Here is a 16998-nt window from a genome sequence, read left to right as displayed (position 1 = left end):
GGGGTGGTTGAAATCAGTCTTATCTCTGAGAGAGTATCAAGATATGTGTTGTCATTCTGTTTTAAATGTGAGACTGTTTTTGTATTTCCATAAGACACAGGCTGGAGGATCATGTGTACATGAAGAATGTAGTATGCCTTTGGTTGTGGTACCTTTGAGCAGCCACCATGTCTCAGCTCCCTCTCAACTCTGTCACTTCATTTCTGCCCTGTAACATTCATTTCCCATAACACTTTCATCTCCACAGGGGGGTGGAAATTTTTTACCAAAATGACACGCTTTTCCGAAGCTTTTCTTAACAAGGCAAGTCCCTTTGATTTCAAGATCAAGCTAAAAATCCATGCAAAGTAGTATTTCTCAGGATGTGTACTGAGCATGTTGAGTTTAGCAGGTTCAGAATGGAAAAGATTCTTGTCACAGTGAGATTCTTTTAGATTCCCATTTGAAACAAGTGATAAAGCTTTTCACTTCAATGATGAGGCATAAATAATAAGACATCATTCTTCCAACCTCTATTTGTCAGCGGGATTCACAGTTCTCATGAAAAATTCATGCTTGAAACAAAAGACATTTCCTCTTTAATAACTAGCCTATATTAGATTGCTATCTTCTGCCATTATCTGATCACTATTATTACAGAATATTGATTATATTTTGATTTATTGAGAAAGTTTTAGTTATTTTTAATATAGTTTTTACTTAAGAGTATCCCACTGTATTCTGATTGAGAACATACACACAGAGACATAGATCTCAGGGCTTCTAGGAATCATTTTTATCACCTTGTTCAATTCTTGCCTTACTAGACTGTAGATTTCCCCTTGTAATTCCACCATCAAGTCCAAAAACTCATGGTTGAACTAGACCTTGTCTTTTTAACATGCATCCAGTCATGATTCAATGCCTCCAAGTAATGGAGAATTTACAACACACTTCATAGTAAACTGTTCCCATGGTTCATTACTCTTACTGCACCTTATTTCCAGCTCCAAATTTTGCCAAACTCAGCTTTTAACAACTGATCCTCATAATACTTTCAAGACTTAAGAGACATCCACAATCAGATATGTGGAAGTGCAAAAAAGGAATTCTTCAAAAATAAAACCAGTCCAAAAGCTGTTTCTTTATATTTTACAGAAGATCAGTGGGTTTAACAGAATTCTATTGGCTATCAAGAAAAGAGTTTGGCTGATTTATTCTTTTACAGAAACAAGAAGTTCTTTTAGAGAACAAGAAGTTCTTCTGAGGTTCACAGGCACAGCTCAAAGCCCACCGAGATGAGTTCCAATTTCCCCATGTCTTCAGCAGGATTTGCATCATGCTTGAAAAAGGAACAGAAAACTGCATAGCCAAATATACCTCAAAGTAAGAATGTCCCTCAAAAATAATATAAAATGAAAGCACTTAAAAGGTATGCCCAGTGTGCTGACCTCATGACATGACACTTCCTGTTTCAAATAATAAAACCTAATCAGTTTCAACAAAACAAATTTGGTGAAAGATGTGCAAAAGTGGAGTCCAATACATTTTTAATTGAATGTTAAAAATTTCAAATTGAAATGAAGGAGACAGAGGAAAGAAAGGTCACTTCTGTACTTCAAGAGAAATTTAATTTTCATTTCTATGGATATGTGAAAAAATGTATCTTGATTGTAAGTGTAAAGGTGGAAGATCCAGTAACTCTACAATTGCAGACAGAGATTTGGCTAATTCCTAATTCTACTTAGTGTTCGCAAATGTGTAGTTTATTTCTGTGAGTAATAACAGTGAATGATGTCTTATTCAATTAAAAAAAATATTGCATCATCAGAAAAATAGCAAAATCAAGATGTCATCTTTGAGTTTTCCATCAGCTAAACCCAGCTTGAGCCTAGATTTTGATTTTACTGGACAATTTAGGACCAAATAGTTGGAATTGTTCATGCATGAATATGTGTTATTTCGTAAGCAGGAGAATGAAATGTGTAGACACCTGCTACAGAAATGTGAGCATCAAGAGAGAGAAGAAGAAAAAAACCATATATTTTTTACTTTACTTTAAAAAAAAAAGGATGCAAAACAAGCCAAATTAAATGCTTTAGTAGAGGGGCTTTCCTACTTTGGATGTCATCACTTTCTAGTTGGAAGCATGTCTCTCAGATCTTATTTGTGCCCAGCTCCACGGACTCTGGATCCTTTCACCTGCAACCTCTGCAGGCACTATGCATGGACACTGCTGACTACTGGCTTGACCAATAGGACTCCATGTGATCTAAATTCAGCCAACAGAGCAGCTCCAATTTGGCACAATTAGTGAAGCTTTGAAATTAGCACATTTTTCATTTCAGGAGTGTCTCGGTGCAGTGGACGAATTGCCATCACCCACTCCTGACATGCTCTGTCTCAGAACAAGTACTCTGCAGAAAAATATGGTTCATACATGTGGGTATTTTAGGAGCCTTGAAAAAACAGAAGAGGGAGGCAAAAAAAGAGGAGGCAACTCCTGTGCAGGATTCAGGAAGTCACATCCTCGTTCTCCTATTCCAGTGCAAATGGAAAACAATTTAAACCCCCTGAATTTTCAGTGATACGATTAAGAACTGCCACAATAACACATATTATTCTCCAGTAACTGCACTGGCAGTGGCATACCATGGTACCTCAGAGTATGAACAAGCCCTTGGGGAGTCTTCTGTCCATCTGACCTGGACCTGAACAGCTTTGAGCAAGATCATTTCAACTGGGGGAAAAAGCTGCAAAGCGAAACGGAGCTATATTTTATTTCTGCATTTGCCTGGGTATTTCTGCAGCCTATTTGTGCTACAGCAATATGTGCCACAGTAAATAATGGTCAAGAGAGATCAATTAAGCTCTGAAGTTTTACACCTTCACCAGACCACGACAGCCAGTTTTATTGCCTACTCCCTGTCATGATTTTTGTGTGAGATAATAAAATGAAAGTCTTCCTTAGGGAAATACATTGCAACCAGTTGCAGAGGTTTGACTGTAACAGGGGCCAGTCTGAATTTCACAGGTTTTTTACAAGACATATTCGAAGTCCCTTTAGCAGTTTGCAACACAGTCAGATACCTTCAGTTAAAAATGACAAATACACAAACATGTATGTGTCACTCAGAATGGTCCATTGGCACTTAAGTGACATTAACATGTATTAGAAACTAGCACCACTCTATTTCCATGCACACCTTAAAAATGAGGAGGTGGTTTCTGACTGGATCAGACCAGAATCTGCTATAAAAGAAAGGATTAATCCTAATTCATACTCTCAGATTTTCTTAAATACATAGCAGTGAATTTTAAAGCTGACATACAGTGTTTTCTTCTGTTTTAACCCAGATGGCTTATAGGACAGTGTTACAGTTGTGTGCTCAATTATTAATATTAGGAGAATTCACTGAGGATCAAGTTAATAACAGACTTACACACCTTTCACAATGCTACCTAGACTTTAAATAAAATTGCAAACCACATTATTGTAATAATGCTTGACAATTGTAAAGTATTTCAGATATTCTTCCTTTCATACTATGAATGTTTTACCACATGTGAAGTAAATTTGACAAACTGTTGAATGACAATTAAAATCTGTCATGACCTCTGCCTTAAAATGATCTTCAATTTTTTTCCCTGTCTCTTTTTAGGAATCAAATCTTGTTTAGGAATCAAAAAGTTAGTTTCGTTAGTTTTATGGAAAAAATAAAAATTGGAATATGCCCCTGAAAAAGCAAGAGGATCTTCAGGTGAAGAGGGGAAATTATTATTCCTGCCCTGTGCCCTCAAGTTCTGTGAAGATTCCTTTTTCATGGATAGACTTTTCCCCTCTCTTCTCATTTCAAAGGCATTTTGCTGAGGAAGGAGTACATCCTAAAAACAGAATCACAGTTTTGCCTACTGCAACATAGGGCAGTTGTCTGATGCATTTCTTTTCCTTTATGCTGAATGAAATATAACTCTCCTTAAACTTTACAAGAAAGGGTTCTGTTGTATAAATGGAATACATTTATACATTCTACTTGAAGCTGTAGAAATATACAGGCAAGATTAATTTTTTCCCTTTCCTTTGCCATACTTTGTCACCAACTGAAAGAAATTTAAGTTAAACAGGAAAAATACTGTGAGAACAAACAAGAAAAGATTTTTATTGCCCTACAATGTTTAAGTTCTGTTGTCTGGAATAATTCAGCAAACATCAATGGTAAAGGATTAGGGTATTGGAATTAAAAAATCCTGAGATTGGGCATAAATCTATTGCAGCTGTGAAAGTGGAAAAAAGTGGAAAATTCAGCATTGCTGTCCCAGGAAAACATACAGTTGTTTCAAAAGTAATGATGACCAACTCAGACAAGCTGGTCATCATTATCACGAGCTGAATCATTAAAAGGGCGTTAGGCTACTGGAAACTTGCAAGGGATGCAGCTTTTCAGGGTCACCATCAGCAAGTAAAAAGTCCCATTTCAGAGTAACTGGTAGCTGGTGCTTCAGCCAAATCCATGTCCTGATCACATCCCTCAGCAGGGAAGTGCAGATGAAGCTCATGTGCAGAAAGGTGGGCAGTCATTTTCAGCGTGTGTGGCACTGAGCAGAGGAGGTTATTAAAGTCTTTCCCTTCTCAGGTACCTGCCCATATAAAATGACACATCTGAAGTGGGGAGATGGGAAAGATCTTTGGAGAAAAGGTACTTTGAATTATAAGGAGAGGTCTCCTAAAATATAGCTGAGCCTTCTTAGTTGTGTTCTGGCTTTGTTTCTTTATTCTTGTTTCCTCTGGAAAAGTTCACTATCCTGTCATTCTGTTGTAATAAAATAATCTTAGCCTTCTGGGATCTTATTTCCTTTCTCTGCTTAACCCCAGGGTATTTGTAAAGTCTCAAAAAACTCTGAATCAGAAGTTTCCTAATACAAACTGGGGCGTGTATTTAAGCCTCTTATTTAAAAAAAAAAAAAAAAAAAAAAAAAGTGTAAAGTTGGTTGGAGGTTTGTTTGTTTTTTTTTTTTTTCTTTTTGCAATAGCACATTTCAACATACAGCCCTCATTCCAGCCATAGCAACCCAGCCCAAACTGAATGGGAGACTCACCATCAGCCTGAACAGAGATGATCTGAAGTAAGAAGAAGAAGAAGACAGATCTCACGCCCTGGAGAAAGGTGAGAGGGAATCTCTGAGAGCCTGGAGCCATTGCCCTGCTTCCAGAGCCCCCAGCTGCAGGAGGTTGGCTGCCGAGGCTTTTTCTCTCTCCTCCTCTGCACTTTCGCAGCCGGGTCTGCCGTGATGATTTCAAGGAGCGCTTTCCCTCGGCAGGATCCTGCGTCTTGGGTTTGCACTGAAGGCGGGAGGGGTGGAAAAAGAAAGAGGGAGGGAGAGAGGAATCCTTGGCTTGGCTGGTGTGAAGGGGAGGGGAAGGTGGGGGGAGATGTCCAGCCAGCTGGGCTTGGGGAGAGGCTTTTCCCAGCCCGGTCTGCAGGGCAGCGCACACAGAGAGCCGGTGTGAAAAGTCACATTATCCTGCCCGTAAATACCTAATGGATCACCGTGGAGGAAAGGCAAAAGCCAGCAGGGAGAGAGAAGGGGGGAAAGGACAAGCAACAGCAGCAGCAATCCCTGAGTGAGAGGAGAAGGGCAGCTCCGTAGCTGGTGCTGGTTCCCGGTGAGATTGTGGCTCAGGGATGGGTGTAGGCGAGGGGAGGATTTTCGTCTCCTCAACACAAAATCAGCCAACAGTGCCTTGCTGAGGTCAGGGGCTGCTGCAGCGAGAGTGATGGTGCTCAGGTGAGGGCTGAGGACATGTGACAAAGGCACGGGACCCTGGTGACCAAGCCTCCCTGAAGAGCAGCACTGGGATGGATTAATCCTGCTGTTCCAGATTCCAGCTTTGGGGCGGCCATGAGGAACTGCAGGTTGAAGCTGGGGTCCATCAGCTGGTCTCTGTCAGCACTCCTGCTCCAGACAAATGGGCTTGGTCAGGTTTGAACGCTCTGAAAGCAGCTGTTGAAGGGAGTTTCCAGTTCCCACTAGCACTTACAGAACTGACATCTGTCCCTCATTCTCATTCATCTTATATTTGTCCCAGCACAAGTCAAAAGAAACCCCCACAATGAGAGGAAACATACTAGTGGTGATGCCAGGATTTATTTAGCTAAATATATAAACGGAATAGTTTTGTGTTGCTGTTGGAACTCAGCAGGGCTCAGAAATGTTGTTTTCATATTCCCATCCCATTTTGCTTTTATTTCAGCTTCTTAAAATTTTTTCCCTTAGAAATTTGAAGCTGGGCAGAAATGTTCAGTCTGGCAAGAAACTATGAGCTACCAGAAGCAGAAATAAGGAGCTGACCCTTCTCACTGCCAGAAGTCCTGGTGTCCTCCAAGGCAAGGTGTAGTCAGCTATAGCCATGGTCTGAGAATGATGAACTTGTGCAGTGTTGGTTTCGGTCTCACAAAAATGACTCAAGCTCAGGAACTCCTGTATAAGTAATTCAAGGAAGTAAGTAACACCATAGCAGTAGAAGTATTTAAAACAACTTCATTTGATGAATTTGGGAAGATGATGCTCTGATCCTGTTGACTTCAAAAGAATTGTAGCCTTCTTCCTCTCTTGTATACCCATAACTGGCATATGAACCTACAGGCTGAAAACTTGCGGATAGGTTTTAGGTAGCTTTGAATTTTCTGTTTAGCCAGAGAATAGGAAGGGCAGCAGAGTTGGTTGTTTTGCATTGCCTTGCCAGCCTAACTCGTAAGGATTGCCCCCAAATTTAGAAGGATAGGAAGTTTCTTTCTTACTTCAACCTTAACCTAGGATGGTTGGCATAACACAACTACAAAAGTGCATTTTATGTCAACAGAAACTCCATGCTCTGTGTAACAGGAATGAACATACAACATAACAGAAAAGGAAACAGAAAATTGTAACATGCATTGAATTTATGTTTCTTTTACTAGCAACATAGCTAATGGCATAAAATGCAGTTTTAACCCTCTGATGCACCAATTGTTCTGTCCCTATTTTAAAAAGTGGTGGACACTTTCACTGAGACAGCAAAGAGATTCCATGGAACTGAGAAAGTAATTACAGCAAGACTCACAGACATTAACAGAGACCTACCATGACCACAGCAATAGCTCCAGGTTTCCCTGACACTTGTCAGAGAGATGATGACTTTGTTGGCCCTTTGTTGTCCTCATGAGTTTGGCCAAAGCAGGTGGAGGAAAGGGCAGTATCTTCTGGATTTCCATCTAAAATTCCTAAGGTCTGTTGGGTTAGTTTTGCTATAATTGGCTCATTTCCTGTGTTGATATAAGCAAAGGCATGTTGCCACTCTGGCTTCTGTCTTGGAAAATCTCAGCTTGTATTCTTGAGTAGATCATCTTATTGATTTTAAAGAATTACCACAAGACCACAAGATCTGTTCCTTTTTGAAGGCATGAACAGTTTGTAGAATGACCTGGCTTCTTCCTGCCTTCCCATCTCAACTGTAAAGGAAGTCTGTAAGTGTGGAAAGGTAAGGATATTTACCAGTTATGAATTCCTGGAAGGTAAGTATTTCACTGCCAAAGAGTTGTCCTTCCAGTCTTAGATTCCAGCAAAAATTCCTGGTCTTAGTGTATTTTGGAAGATTTTTATAGAGCTCAGCAGAGTAGGTTTTATACTTAGAAGATATGCATGGTTTTGCATTGAAATCAACATTAATAGAGGAAAAAAAAAATTCTGCTGTTAGAAGCAAATCCTTCTTGGAACCAAAATCTCAAAATGAGATCTGGAAGTTAAGATGCTTAGAAACAGATATAACTTTTTGCTCAGAACCTCTGGCATTCATGGCACTGTAGCAACACATCAGTCAGACTATTCAGTGTATGAAATACAATGTATTATGAGAGATCACAAAAGATTAATTGAGCCTGCAGCTTTACACCACTGATAGATCATGCCTGCCTTGGGAGCAGTGAAGGTGCCAAAGGCGATATTTTATAAAACAGAGTTTCATTGTGTGCAAACTTTTATGCAGTGAGTAAGACACAGGAAGGCACTGGGTTATAAAGCATGTACATGCACGTATGAATGCACACACACAAGATGCTTGTGTGCTGTGAAGCACACAATAAAGGTTTGGACATCTACAGCCTGAACAGCATCCATGCACATTTACATCTGGAATATGTCATTCAAGTTAGAGCGGATTGTAAGACTAAATAAAGCACCTAAAATAAATGAAAGTTAATAAAGACGCGTTTGCAAACAGCAACACAATTTTATTTACCTTACATATTATTGTATTTGGTCTCTTCATATCTACTATTAGGAATATTTACTTTCTGACAGTGAAAATTTATACACTGTAAACATTGCTCCAATTCTGCAGATTCTAACACATGATCTTGAGCCTCTTCAAGATAAGAACTAGGGTCCTAAAATCTTGAGCAAGTAGACACTCCAAAACAATTGCTATCTCAAGCCAAGTTGGGTAGATGCTTGGAGATTTGTTGAAGTGCTGCAGCTGGCCAAGAAACTGGTCTTTGAAGAAAGAATGCTGGAAAGTCATAGGAATGATCACTTTTCATATCAGAATAAAGCACAATAGAAATAAAGTTTCTGTTCAGAAAAAGATACCTCTCTTTTCCATCACTAAAGTATGACATTCTGTATAACTTGATTCTCTGCATAATGCAATAGCTTCAATAGATGTTGACAGTCTGCACAATTTAGCTTGAAGAACTGAATTTAAATGGGCTATAGGCTTCAGATTTACCAAGCATCCTAAATTTTCACTGCTTTCTTTTTAAGAAAGAGATCCAGAAAGAGAGCAAGGTGGTGACTAAATTACTCTAACCAGCATGATTACTAGAATTTATGATACATTCTGGAAGTTCTGAAGTCCTGTCTTGAGCTGAAGTTGAGAGGAGCTAAATGCACCAATGACTGAGGCATACAATTTTCTCAGTGCCCTACACTCAGCTGCAGCATCTACACGGAATTATAGCACTAGAGGATAACTCTATAACTATTTGCAGTGATACCATGCCCAGGTATGAGTTCCCATTTCCCAGCTTTCTGATACCAGTTGATCCATGTATAAATGCAACCAAATAACTGGTTTCCTATTCCTATGGGCCAGACATGTTGACAAAGGTTCTCTGTAGATATTGGGGGACTGTGGAAACCAAGAGGATTTGGGCTCTGCAGTTTAGTAGCACATCAACTCATAAGCCTGCACAGCCTCTCCAGACTCTCTCTCTTCACAAATAAACAGAGATAACCAACTTTACACACCGTTCTGATATGCTTATAGTGAATCAACATAAGTTCTTTATAGATACTTCCATAGTATCACATCATTGTAATGGGGGAAGTCTATGTCTTGTGCCTTCTGCTAGAAAAAGGACATAAAGAATCATGACTTGTCTTCCCAAGGACCACGTAAAGGGATCTGAAATACCTAACAGATTATGTAGCATTTACATACAAGCACTGCAATGACATCTCCTAAAGGATATGGAGTCTGGGTGACTGAAAGGCAGGCAGGGAGCCTTGGTAGTACTGTACACCTATTGTTTCCATGGATAGTACACCTACTGTATACTGGGATCCAAACTTCTTATTCTGCAGCTGGATCCAAGCTTCTAACCCCCCAAAAGCTAACTGGAAATGTGAGAGAAAAAAGTGGGAGAGAAAGATTTCTTTGTTTATAAAATGTGAATTATTAGGCAATGGCAACACAGACAAACATTTTTCGGTGTCTGGCAGTCTGCAACAGTCTACTAGCTGCAGAGAACTTTTTATTTTGTTTATACAGAGTGTTTGCACCTAATTAAATGAAAAAGTAGAAATGTGCAGAACTACCTGAAAGTAATTCAGGGAGCTGACAAAAAAGGAGAAAAGTTTTCAAAAAAAGGAAAAGACATATTTCCCTCACTTTGTGGGTGGTGGGTTGAACACAGGGATCTGTGTCATGGAGCTGCTGACCCTAAGAAAGAGTGTGATTCTTACACTTACATCATGCTGTGTGGGGTCAGGTCTTATCATGTGACAGGCCATGACCCTCATATAAATCATTGCCATGTAAACTGTAAAAATCACACTTCATTTCTTGAAGACTGAGCAGTCTCAATAAAAGAATGAAGATATCTGGTCATAAAATAGCAGTTGCAATATTAGTGATATACAAAATTAATTCAATTTTTTTTTCTGACAAACAGACGTAAACCAAAGTTTTGGCTGCTCTTGGTTGGTGTTATTTGGCTGGGGGAATGTGGTAACTTTTACTTTCTTCTTTTTTTGAGGCCTTGCATCAGTTTAAAGGATGGAAGTTATGTAGCAGTGTAGAAAATGATGTAGTTTTACCCAAATGGTTTATCTTTGTTCTCTGTGGACATCTAGGTGGATAAATAAAAGTCTAGGTGGATAACTATCTATCACCTTGCCTAGATTTCTATGTTGAGCCTGCAGAGAAAACACTCCCATTTCACTATTTCATCCAGTTTCTCACGCTCTCCAAACTTCACCAGCCACGACCTGCAGTTAGATGAGAGAGAGCAATTAAATTCAAGGCTGCCTCCATCTACCCAGTCTATAGCTGACGAATGCCCCACACTGTGGATATATGGCATGGCATGGCATGAGCAAAGATGGAATGTGGCTCATCTTCTCACAGTCCCAGGGCAGCAACCAGATAAGAGACAGTCCCTTCCTGAGCTCTCACTGATGCTGAGTCTCTTCCAGAGCAGGCTGCCCTCACCAGCCCCTGTGCCTGCCTCAGCAGGTGCTGTGCTGCATCCCCTGCACACACAGGGCCAACAGAGACCAACACATGAGAGCTGACCTTCAGTATTTATCACAAAACCTCACTCTGTCTCCATCCACTTCCACTTTAACTGCCTCCAACTACCTGTGAGCATTGCAGGGAGACACAGGAATACTTCAGAGCCAGTGGCAGGAGGACTTTGGTCCCAGCAAAGCTGCCACCTCCCTGGCACACAGCTCATAGCATGGAGTTTCCTTCCCCTTGCAGAATTGTGCTCCAGCACCTCTGCTTTGGTTTTCAAAGAGACATGTCCAGTCCTTCCATTTGCAAACAGATCCCTGCAAATATGGAAGAAGGAGGAGTCCCTCAGAGCTGAAAATGCTCCCAACCAGCTGCAGGGAATACACAAGGCCATGGTTATAGCGTTTGTCATGCTTCCAGCATAGCAATTAATTTGTCATTTATTTTACCAGTCACCTCATATTTCAACTTTTGTGTCTCAGCTTCTTTCTCCAGCTATTTCCTAGGAGTTCATTTATCTGCAGTCTCAGGAATGTTCCCTGGACCTTAAGGCACCCTAGTCTCTCGTCAGGTGTGAGCTCTGCCCTCTAGTGCTGTGCCTGCCGCAGGGTGGTGTGTCACAGAGCCATGGCTGGTGTTCAAAGCTGACTGGTCAAACACTAAACCACCAAAAACTTACAAGCTGACTAAATTGACTTGACATTTTTTGTGCCTCCTGGGAGTGGGTCACCAGTCTATTTCTAATCATTTAAACAGCAAACCTCTTAAACACAGCCTGCCTAAAGCCCAGCATTTTACAGCACCGACCGGTTCAACTAAAATCTATTTATTGCACGTATAAGTGGCCCAACCTGTGGCTCTGATCCACCCCACAGGTTCTTGGCTGCTGGGGGTGTGACCAAGTGCTCTGTTGAGCAAAGGCAACTGAGAAAGTTCTTCACCTCAGTGCCTGGAATTAAAGGTCCCAGTGAAAGGAACAGCTGAGCCAAAGGGACTACAGGGCTCTGCTGAAGCAGAAGGTTTTTATGGCAGACTGTCACAGCCACCAGCCATGGTACAGTCAGGAAATACAAGTGAGTTTTGGCCTGGATGCTTTGCAGTTTGCAAACCTTATGCAAGAACTTGTGACAGTGCTTTGCACTAAGTCAGTAGTATTTTTAAGCAGAGTTTTATGCAGACTCCAAAGTGCTGTGTTTTCCTAATTCCACTTGGGGAAAATGACATTGCTGAAATGTGCCGTAGCAGTTAGGATAAAGCTGTCATGTTTCCTAACTCTGCAGAACTGAGAACAGCGAGTTGAAAGCAAGGCTGCTGATATCAATATTTGAAATGCCTTCCCTCCTTGCACAAGCCACGCATGTCATTACTAAGGTCACTGTAATTTTTGGTAAGACAATAAAGAATGGGAAAATGGGAAATGCTGCAGAAGCTTTGAGTCTTTCTTGTCATAGCTGCTCATTTGTACTTGGGAAGAAAATAACCTTCCACAGTCCCCATCTTCCCTTTTCCACACAGCATGCTTTCAGGTCAGACTTGTTTCACACCTCTCTGTGATCTTTCCAAAATGTGCAGGTACTTGAGAAATATAGAACTGAGCATTTGGGAGCATAAGGCTTCTGAGTGGTATGTAAAGATCATTGGAAGAATTAGTATAACAGAGAGTAGATTAGAAAAGCTCATGTAGAAGCAGAGGTTTCCATGCCACTGTGGGAGTTTGGAAAATTGAAGCATGGAGAAGAGCATGGAAGGCAAATTATCGAGCTCTTTTGCTTGTAGGCTAGGGAAGCCTAATTTCTGTTCTCTCAATTCCCCCAACTCCATCTTTTCAGAACATTTGTTTATCAGGTTCCTCTCAATCTCTTCTCCTGCATCTTTTTTGCATCTTTCCTCCAACATTTCAGCTTCTGAGTCTCATGGTGACACTCAGCTCTTCTGGTGTGATGTGCAGGCATGGGGGTATGTCAAATACCCAAGCAACTTATATCAGCAGATCTATCTGCCATCAGCTTTACAATAGTTAGGGTTCACTTTGGGGGCATCACCTTGCATCTCCTCCCTTTCAAAGCACCCTTCAGTTTGTGACAGGAAAATGGATACACAACATTCAAACCACATTCACACTACCTGCCAAATACCATCCAAAACACCTGAAGTTCACTACACTTCCATCCTTGCACTAAGTCCAGTCATCAGGAGCTGACTAACAATTGAACAACTGTTAAGGCAAACCCCACAACCCCCTAATGGTAGTGGGTTTGGGCAATACCATAATTTGTGTACCAAAATATGGTCCTAAAAGTCTATGAGTTACTGTCAGCCCCTGGAAGTAGTCAGCTCTTGCAAATGGGTTTTAGTTGAATAATGTAAGGAACTGTAATTGGTGTGCCCACAAATGCCTGGCTACTAACATTGCAACCATTGATTTTTATTACCCACTACAAAAATAGTAGTGGATTATTATTAGCTAAAAAAACCCATGAAAATATAAATATGTTGTTACATTAAATTTAAATTGACATCAAAACATGCTCTTTTAGCAGTGGAAGTAGCCAGGATATTTTTGATGTTAAAATATTTATTTAGAGAAAAAAAAAAGACCTATTATCCCTCATTTGGTTAAAAAAAAAGGAATAAAAAACAACACTGTGTGTCCTCAAATAATTGATCATTTAAACTCCATAAGTAGAAGGAAATTCGAAATAACTCTGTATTCCTAGGCCAGTTCAAGTGTTGAATATTCCTTTTGAGAAGATGAGCAATTTTTTTTAACATATTAATCATATATTTCATTGGCAAACAAAGCTGAGCTCTGCCCTGAAGTTTGGAACATCTGCAGTTTGTAATTGTACAAAGAAGCTGGGAGAAGGGAACCAAAACAGAAGCTTTTTGTGTGTACGTGCATGCATGCACGCACACCCACACGTGCGGGTGGGTGTGCTCCTGTGGGCGTAGGAGAAGGAGGGAGGGAGGGAGGGAGAGAGAGAAAAAAGGAGAAATATGAGAAATATTTTCCTTGGTTCTTTATTTGTGCAGCTCAGCACCTGGCAATAGGTGACTTCCAGGCATGGATCTAATGGTGCAGACTTCATCAAATGCTGATAATGCCTAAATTACATATGTGGCTAAGGCTTCCCACTTGGAGAACTTTTCTATTTTTCCTGTGTGCCTCATGAGCATGTGATATGTTTTGTTAAATGTATGAAAAAGATGCTCTAAAGGATCAAATTAAGTTAGATTTAAAGTTCAATATTTGCAAAAGAAAAAATGTCTATGGAATAAGAAGGTTAAATAGCAAGCTAATTAATAAATAAAATTTTAAACAAACTTCATTTTGATAAACAAACCAGTGTTTAATTATACAATAAATAGGATCTAATTTCAGTAGCTGAGGTACTGCTGACCAAGTTACTTTACTAAATGTCAATTTTAAATCAACAATAAATTATTGACCAACACATAATGCCTGAAATAAGTCCTGTGTCGATGTTGTTTGGTCTTTAGCCAGAGCATATTTATCAATCCATCTTTTCTTTTTATTTGCCTCACCTTTTTTAGTCTCTTTCAGTCTAATTGTTGCCTTTGCAGAGCACAACCAGTACTTAGTACTAAGCCAAGCAGTCTTAAGGGAGGAGACTTGAGAGAGAGCTTTGCATGTGAATGCCAAGTGCAAATATTCCGTGCTTTTGGGTGGAATAGAAGGAAGTTAATGAAAACTCAAGTTTTTTCTTTGTTTCAACCTTTTACTGGTCAGAGTTGTATCACAATAGCCATCTTAGCTTCTCATCTAAGTCACAGAATCAGTGCTTCTCTGGTTATGTATTCATCACTCAGTGAGAACACCTCCTTCCAGGTAGATTGTATACAAGGAACCTTATTCTAATTTTGCCTTTGCATTTGAAATCTGGGAGGGGGGGAAAGTTCTGACATTTACCAAGATTAAATATGGCTCACCAACTACAACAAAGCTAAATCCAACCTCCCTAACTAGATACCATGTTAATTACTCTTCATTCCATAAGGATACAGGACACATGGAGTGGCTAAGCAGGTACTGAACGTGACACACCTATTTCACAAGCTCTAAGAGTAGATGGTTGCAAAGAGAACATGTTGTGGCTCATGTTACAGAAATCTTGCAAGCTCACTGACATATTTAAAAGAAGATGGGAGGCAGTTCAATGGACATTAAGTCGGACATCTCCAATTTTTGGGCCAGAGAGAGAAACATAAAAGTGTTAGAGCAACGGTAAGACAATTCAACATCACATGCAAGGGGTAAGAATGCTACAGGAGACACAGTAGCAAAAACATACAGAAAAGTAAAAGGGGGAGCTTATTCTAAAATAGAGAAAAAGCTTTTCATCTGAAGAAATATCCAGACTTCTGTGTTTTGCTGAATTGTTCCTTCAAATCTTCTGAAGTCATGTATCACATATACTCACGCTATCAAAAATCAGACTGTGATAGCCCTCACCAGAGTTGCCTGCTAAAGAAAGCAAATTTTGCAGATTCAATTTCAGACCTAAGAATTCTAAGACTGTCCCTCCAACCCAACTCTCTAAAGATCTCTGAATTTCACGTTAACTTGGCCCTGTAGAAGACACATAAATGCAGACCTACACAAGCGTGCAGCATTTAGGAGTTTGAAAATACCTCGTCTCCAAAGGTCCACCTGCTGTTGCCCTTTTGCTTTGGCAGCACTAATTCCTAGTTAAATATTGGCACAACTTGAAAGAATTAATTACAGACATATAGCTATTTATAGCCCTAATAGATTCCAGAGCTCCAAAGCTGCTGTTATACTTAAGGACAGGTATAGGCAGAATTATCTTTGCTCTTTGTCAACTCTGCTTTCTCCTGCTAAATCTTTCCCATGGTGAATATTTCCATCTTCCTGCTTCAGCTTGGTTTCCACCCTTGCCCTGCTTTCTCTTTTTTGTTTCCTTAAGTTGCTGCCTCTCCTTTCCTAGCTCTCTGTTCTCATGTTTTTATTCATACTAACTCGTCTGCTTTCTTCTTCTTCTGTCCTACCCTAGACTACAGCAAGCAAAGCAAAACATGAGGTGAACAAGATGAATGGTTTTGCCTGCAGTTAGTTTATTGCACATCTTATGCTATTTGGTACATGAAACCTTAGCATAGGGCAAGGGCTGGACTTGACAAATAGTAATTTTTATTTGGAAAAGAGAAAGCAGCTTTCTAGCACACATGGTTTCTGAGAAAACATTATCTGAGAGTACCCTGAAGGCTAAGAAACCAAAGGCAAATAAAAGGAACCTCAAAATGATTATTTTTAAGCCAGAAGGCAAATAAAAAGTAACTCCAAATTGATTATTTTTAAGCCACCCTCATCACGTATGATTTTGGAACACTTAGAGCTGGCAGGAGTGCAGCACAGATCAAGCAGAGGATTTGCCAAAAATTGGTCTGAGCTTTCTCAATACATTTGCTTCCTCTTCTATTCTTACCTTAAATCTTAGTGCAGGATTTTTTAGGACTGACTGTTAAAATCTGTTGTTTTCAAAACAGCAGCGTGTACCCTGAAAATCTGTGAGAACAAGAAGTGGTGATTGAAATAAGGAATAGAGGAATTTTGTGACTGTCGTGCTTTCTCCTTTCTCAATTCCCAAGTGTGGATGGGCTCTGAGTCTGGCTCTGAAAACAAAATACTCTTCTGCCTCATTTCTGTGACTGGTTCCCCAGGCCACCTGTCATCTTGTGATCACAAAGACCAAATAATGACAAAAAAGAAAGGCAGTGTGACAACACTGGCAAGTGGTGAGCATGATTTGTGCTCTGGATCAAAAAGGGAACATGCTAAGCCACAGCATCATCTATCTTCACTTTGGGTGTGAGGGGTATTGCTTAGCTTTGTTTTTAACAGCCTCAAAGATGTCTCAGTAAGAGCTTAGCTTACGTAAAAAACTTCTCCAAACTTGACAAGATCTTTGTGATGGGTGTTTAACTCTCATCAACCTTTGCATTTTTTATTTTGTTTTATTATGAGAGGGAGCAGAAAAATTACAAGCCTGTGATGATGTTCCCAGTTCTCAGTCGTTTTCCTTCTGTTTGTGTAGACAAGGTGTCTGGCACCCTGGTCATACTGAAAATACCCCATGACATGTGCCTCTCTGTGCAGCTGCTATCTTATTTTTCAGTCCCTTCCAGGCATGAATTTATCTCTTCCACTCTGAGCTGATCTAAAGCTCAGAAATCAGAAACTGCGGAATCCATAAAGGAAA

At 40.1% G+C, this 16998-nt stretch overlaps 1 protein-coding gene across 1 annotated transcript in view; it reads right to left on the bottom strand.

The window, feature by feature from the left end:
• SUSD5 (sushi domain containing 5) overlaps positions 1-5219 on the bottom strand; it is a 39166-nt gene extending 33947 nt beyond the window's left edge. Inside the window, exon 1 of the mRNA XM_063177105.1 lies at positions 5077-5219. Coding sequence (XP_063033175.1) covers positions 5077-5176 — 100 coding nt within the window. The 5' untranslated portion in view covers positions 5177-5219. The remainder of the gene's footprint in view (positions 1-5076) is intronic.
• Between the last annotated feature and the right edge of the window lie 11779 nt (positions 5220-16998).

This window comes from Melospiza melodia, chromosome 1 (genome assembly GCF_035770615.1).
Source record: "Melospiza melodia melodia isolate bMelMel2 chromosome 1, bMelMel2.pri, whole genome shotgun sequence".
Classification (NCBI taxonomy): Eukaryota; Metazoa; Chordata; class Aves; order Passeriformes; family Passerellidae; genus Melospiza; species Melospiza melodia.
The sequence above is the reverse complement of the archived record's forward strand: the minus strand, read 5'-3'. Positions and strand labels throughout refer to the sequence as shown.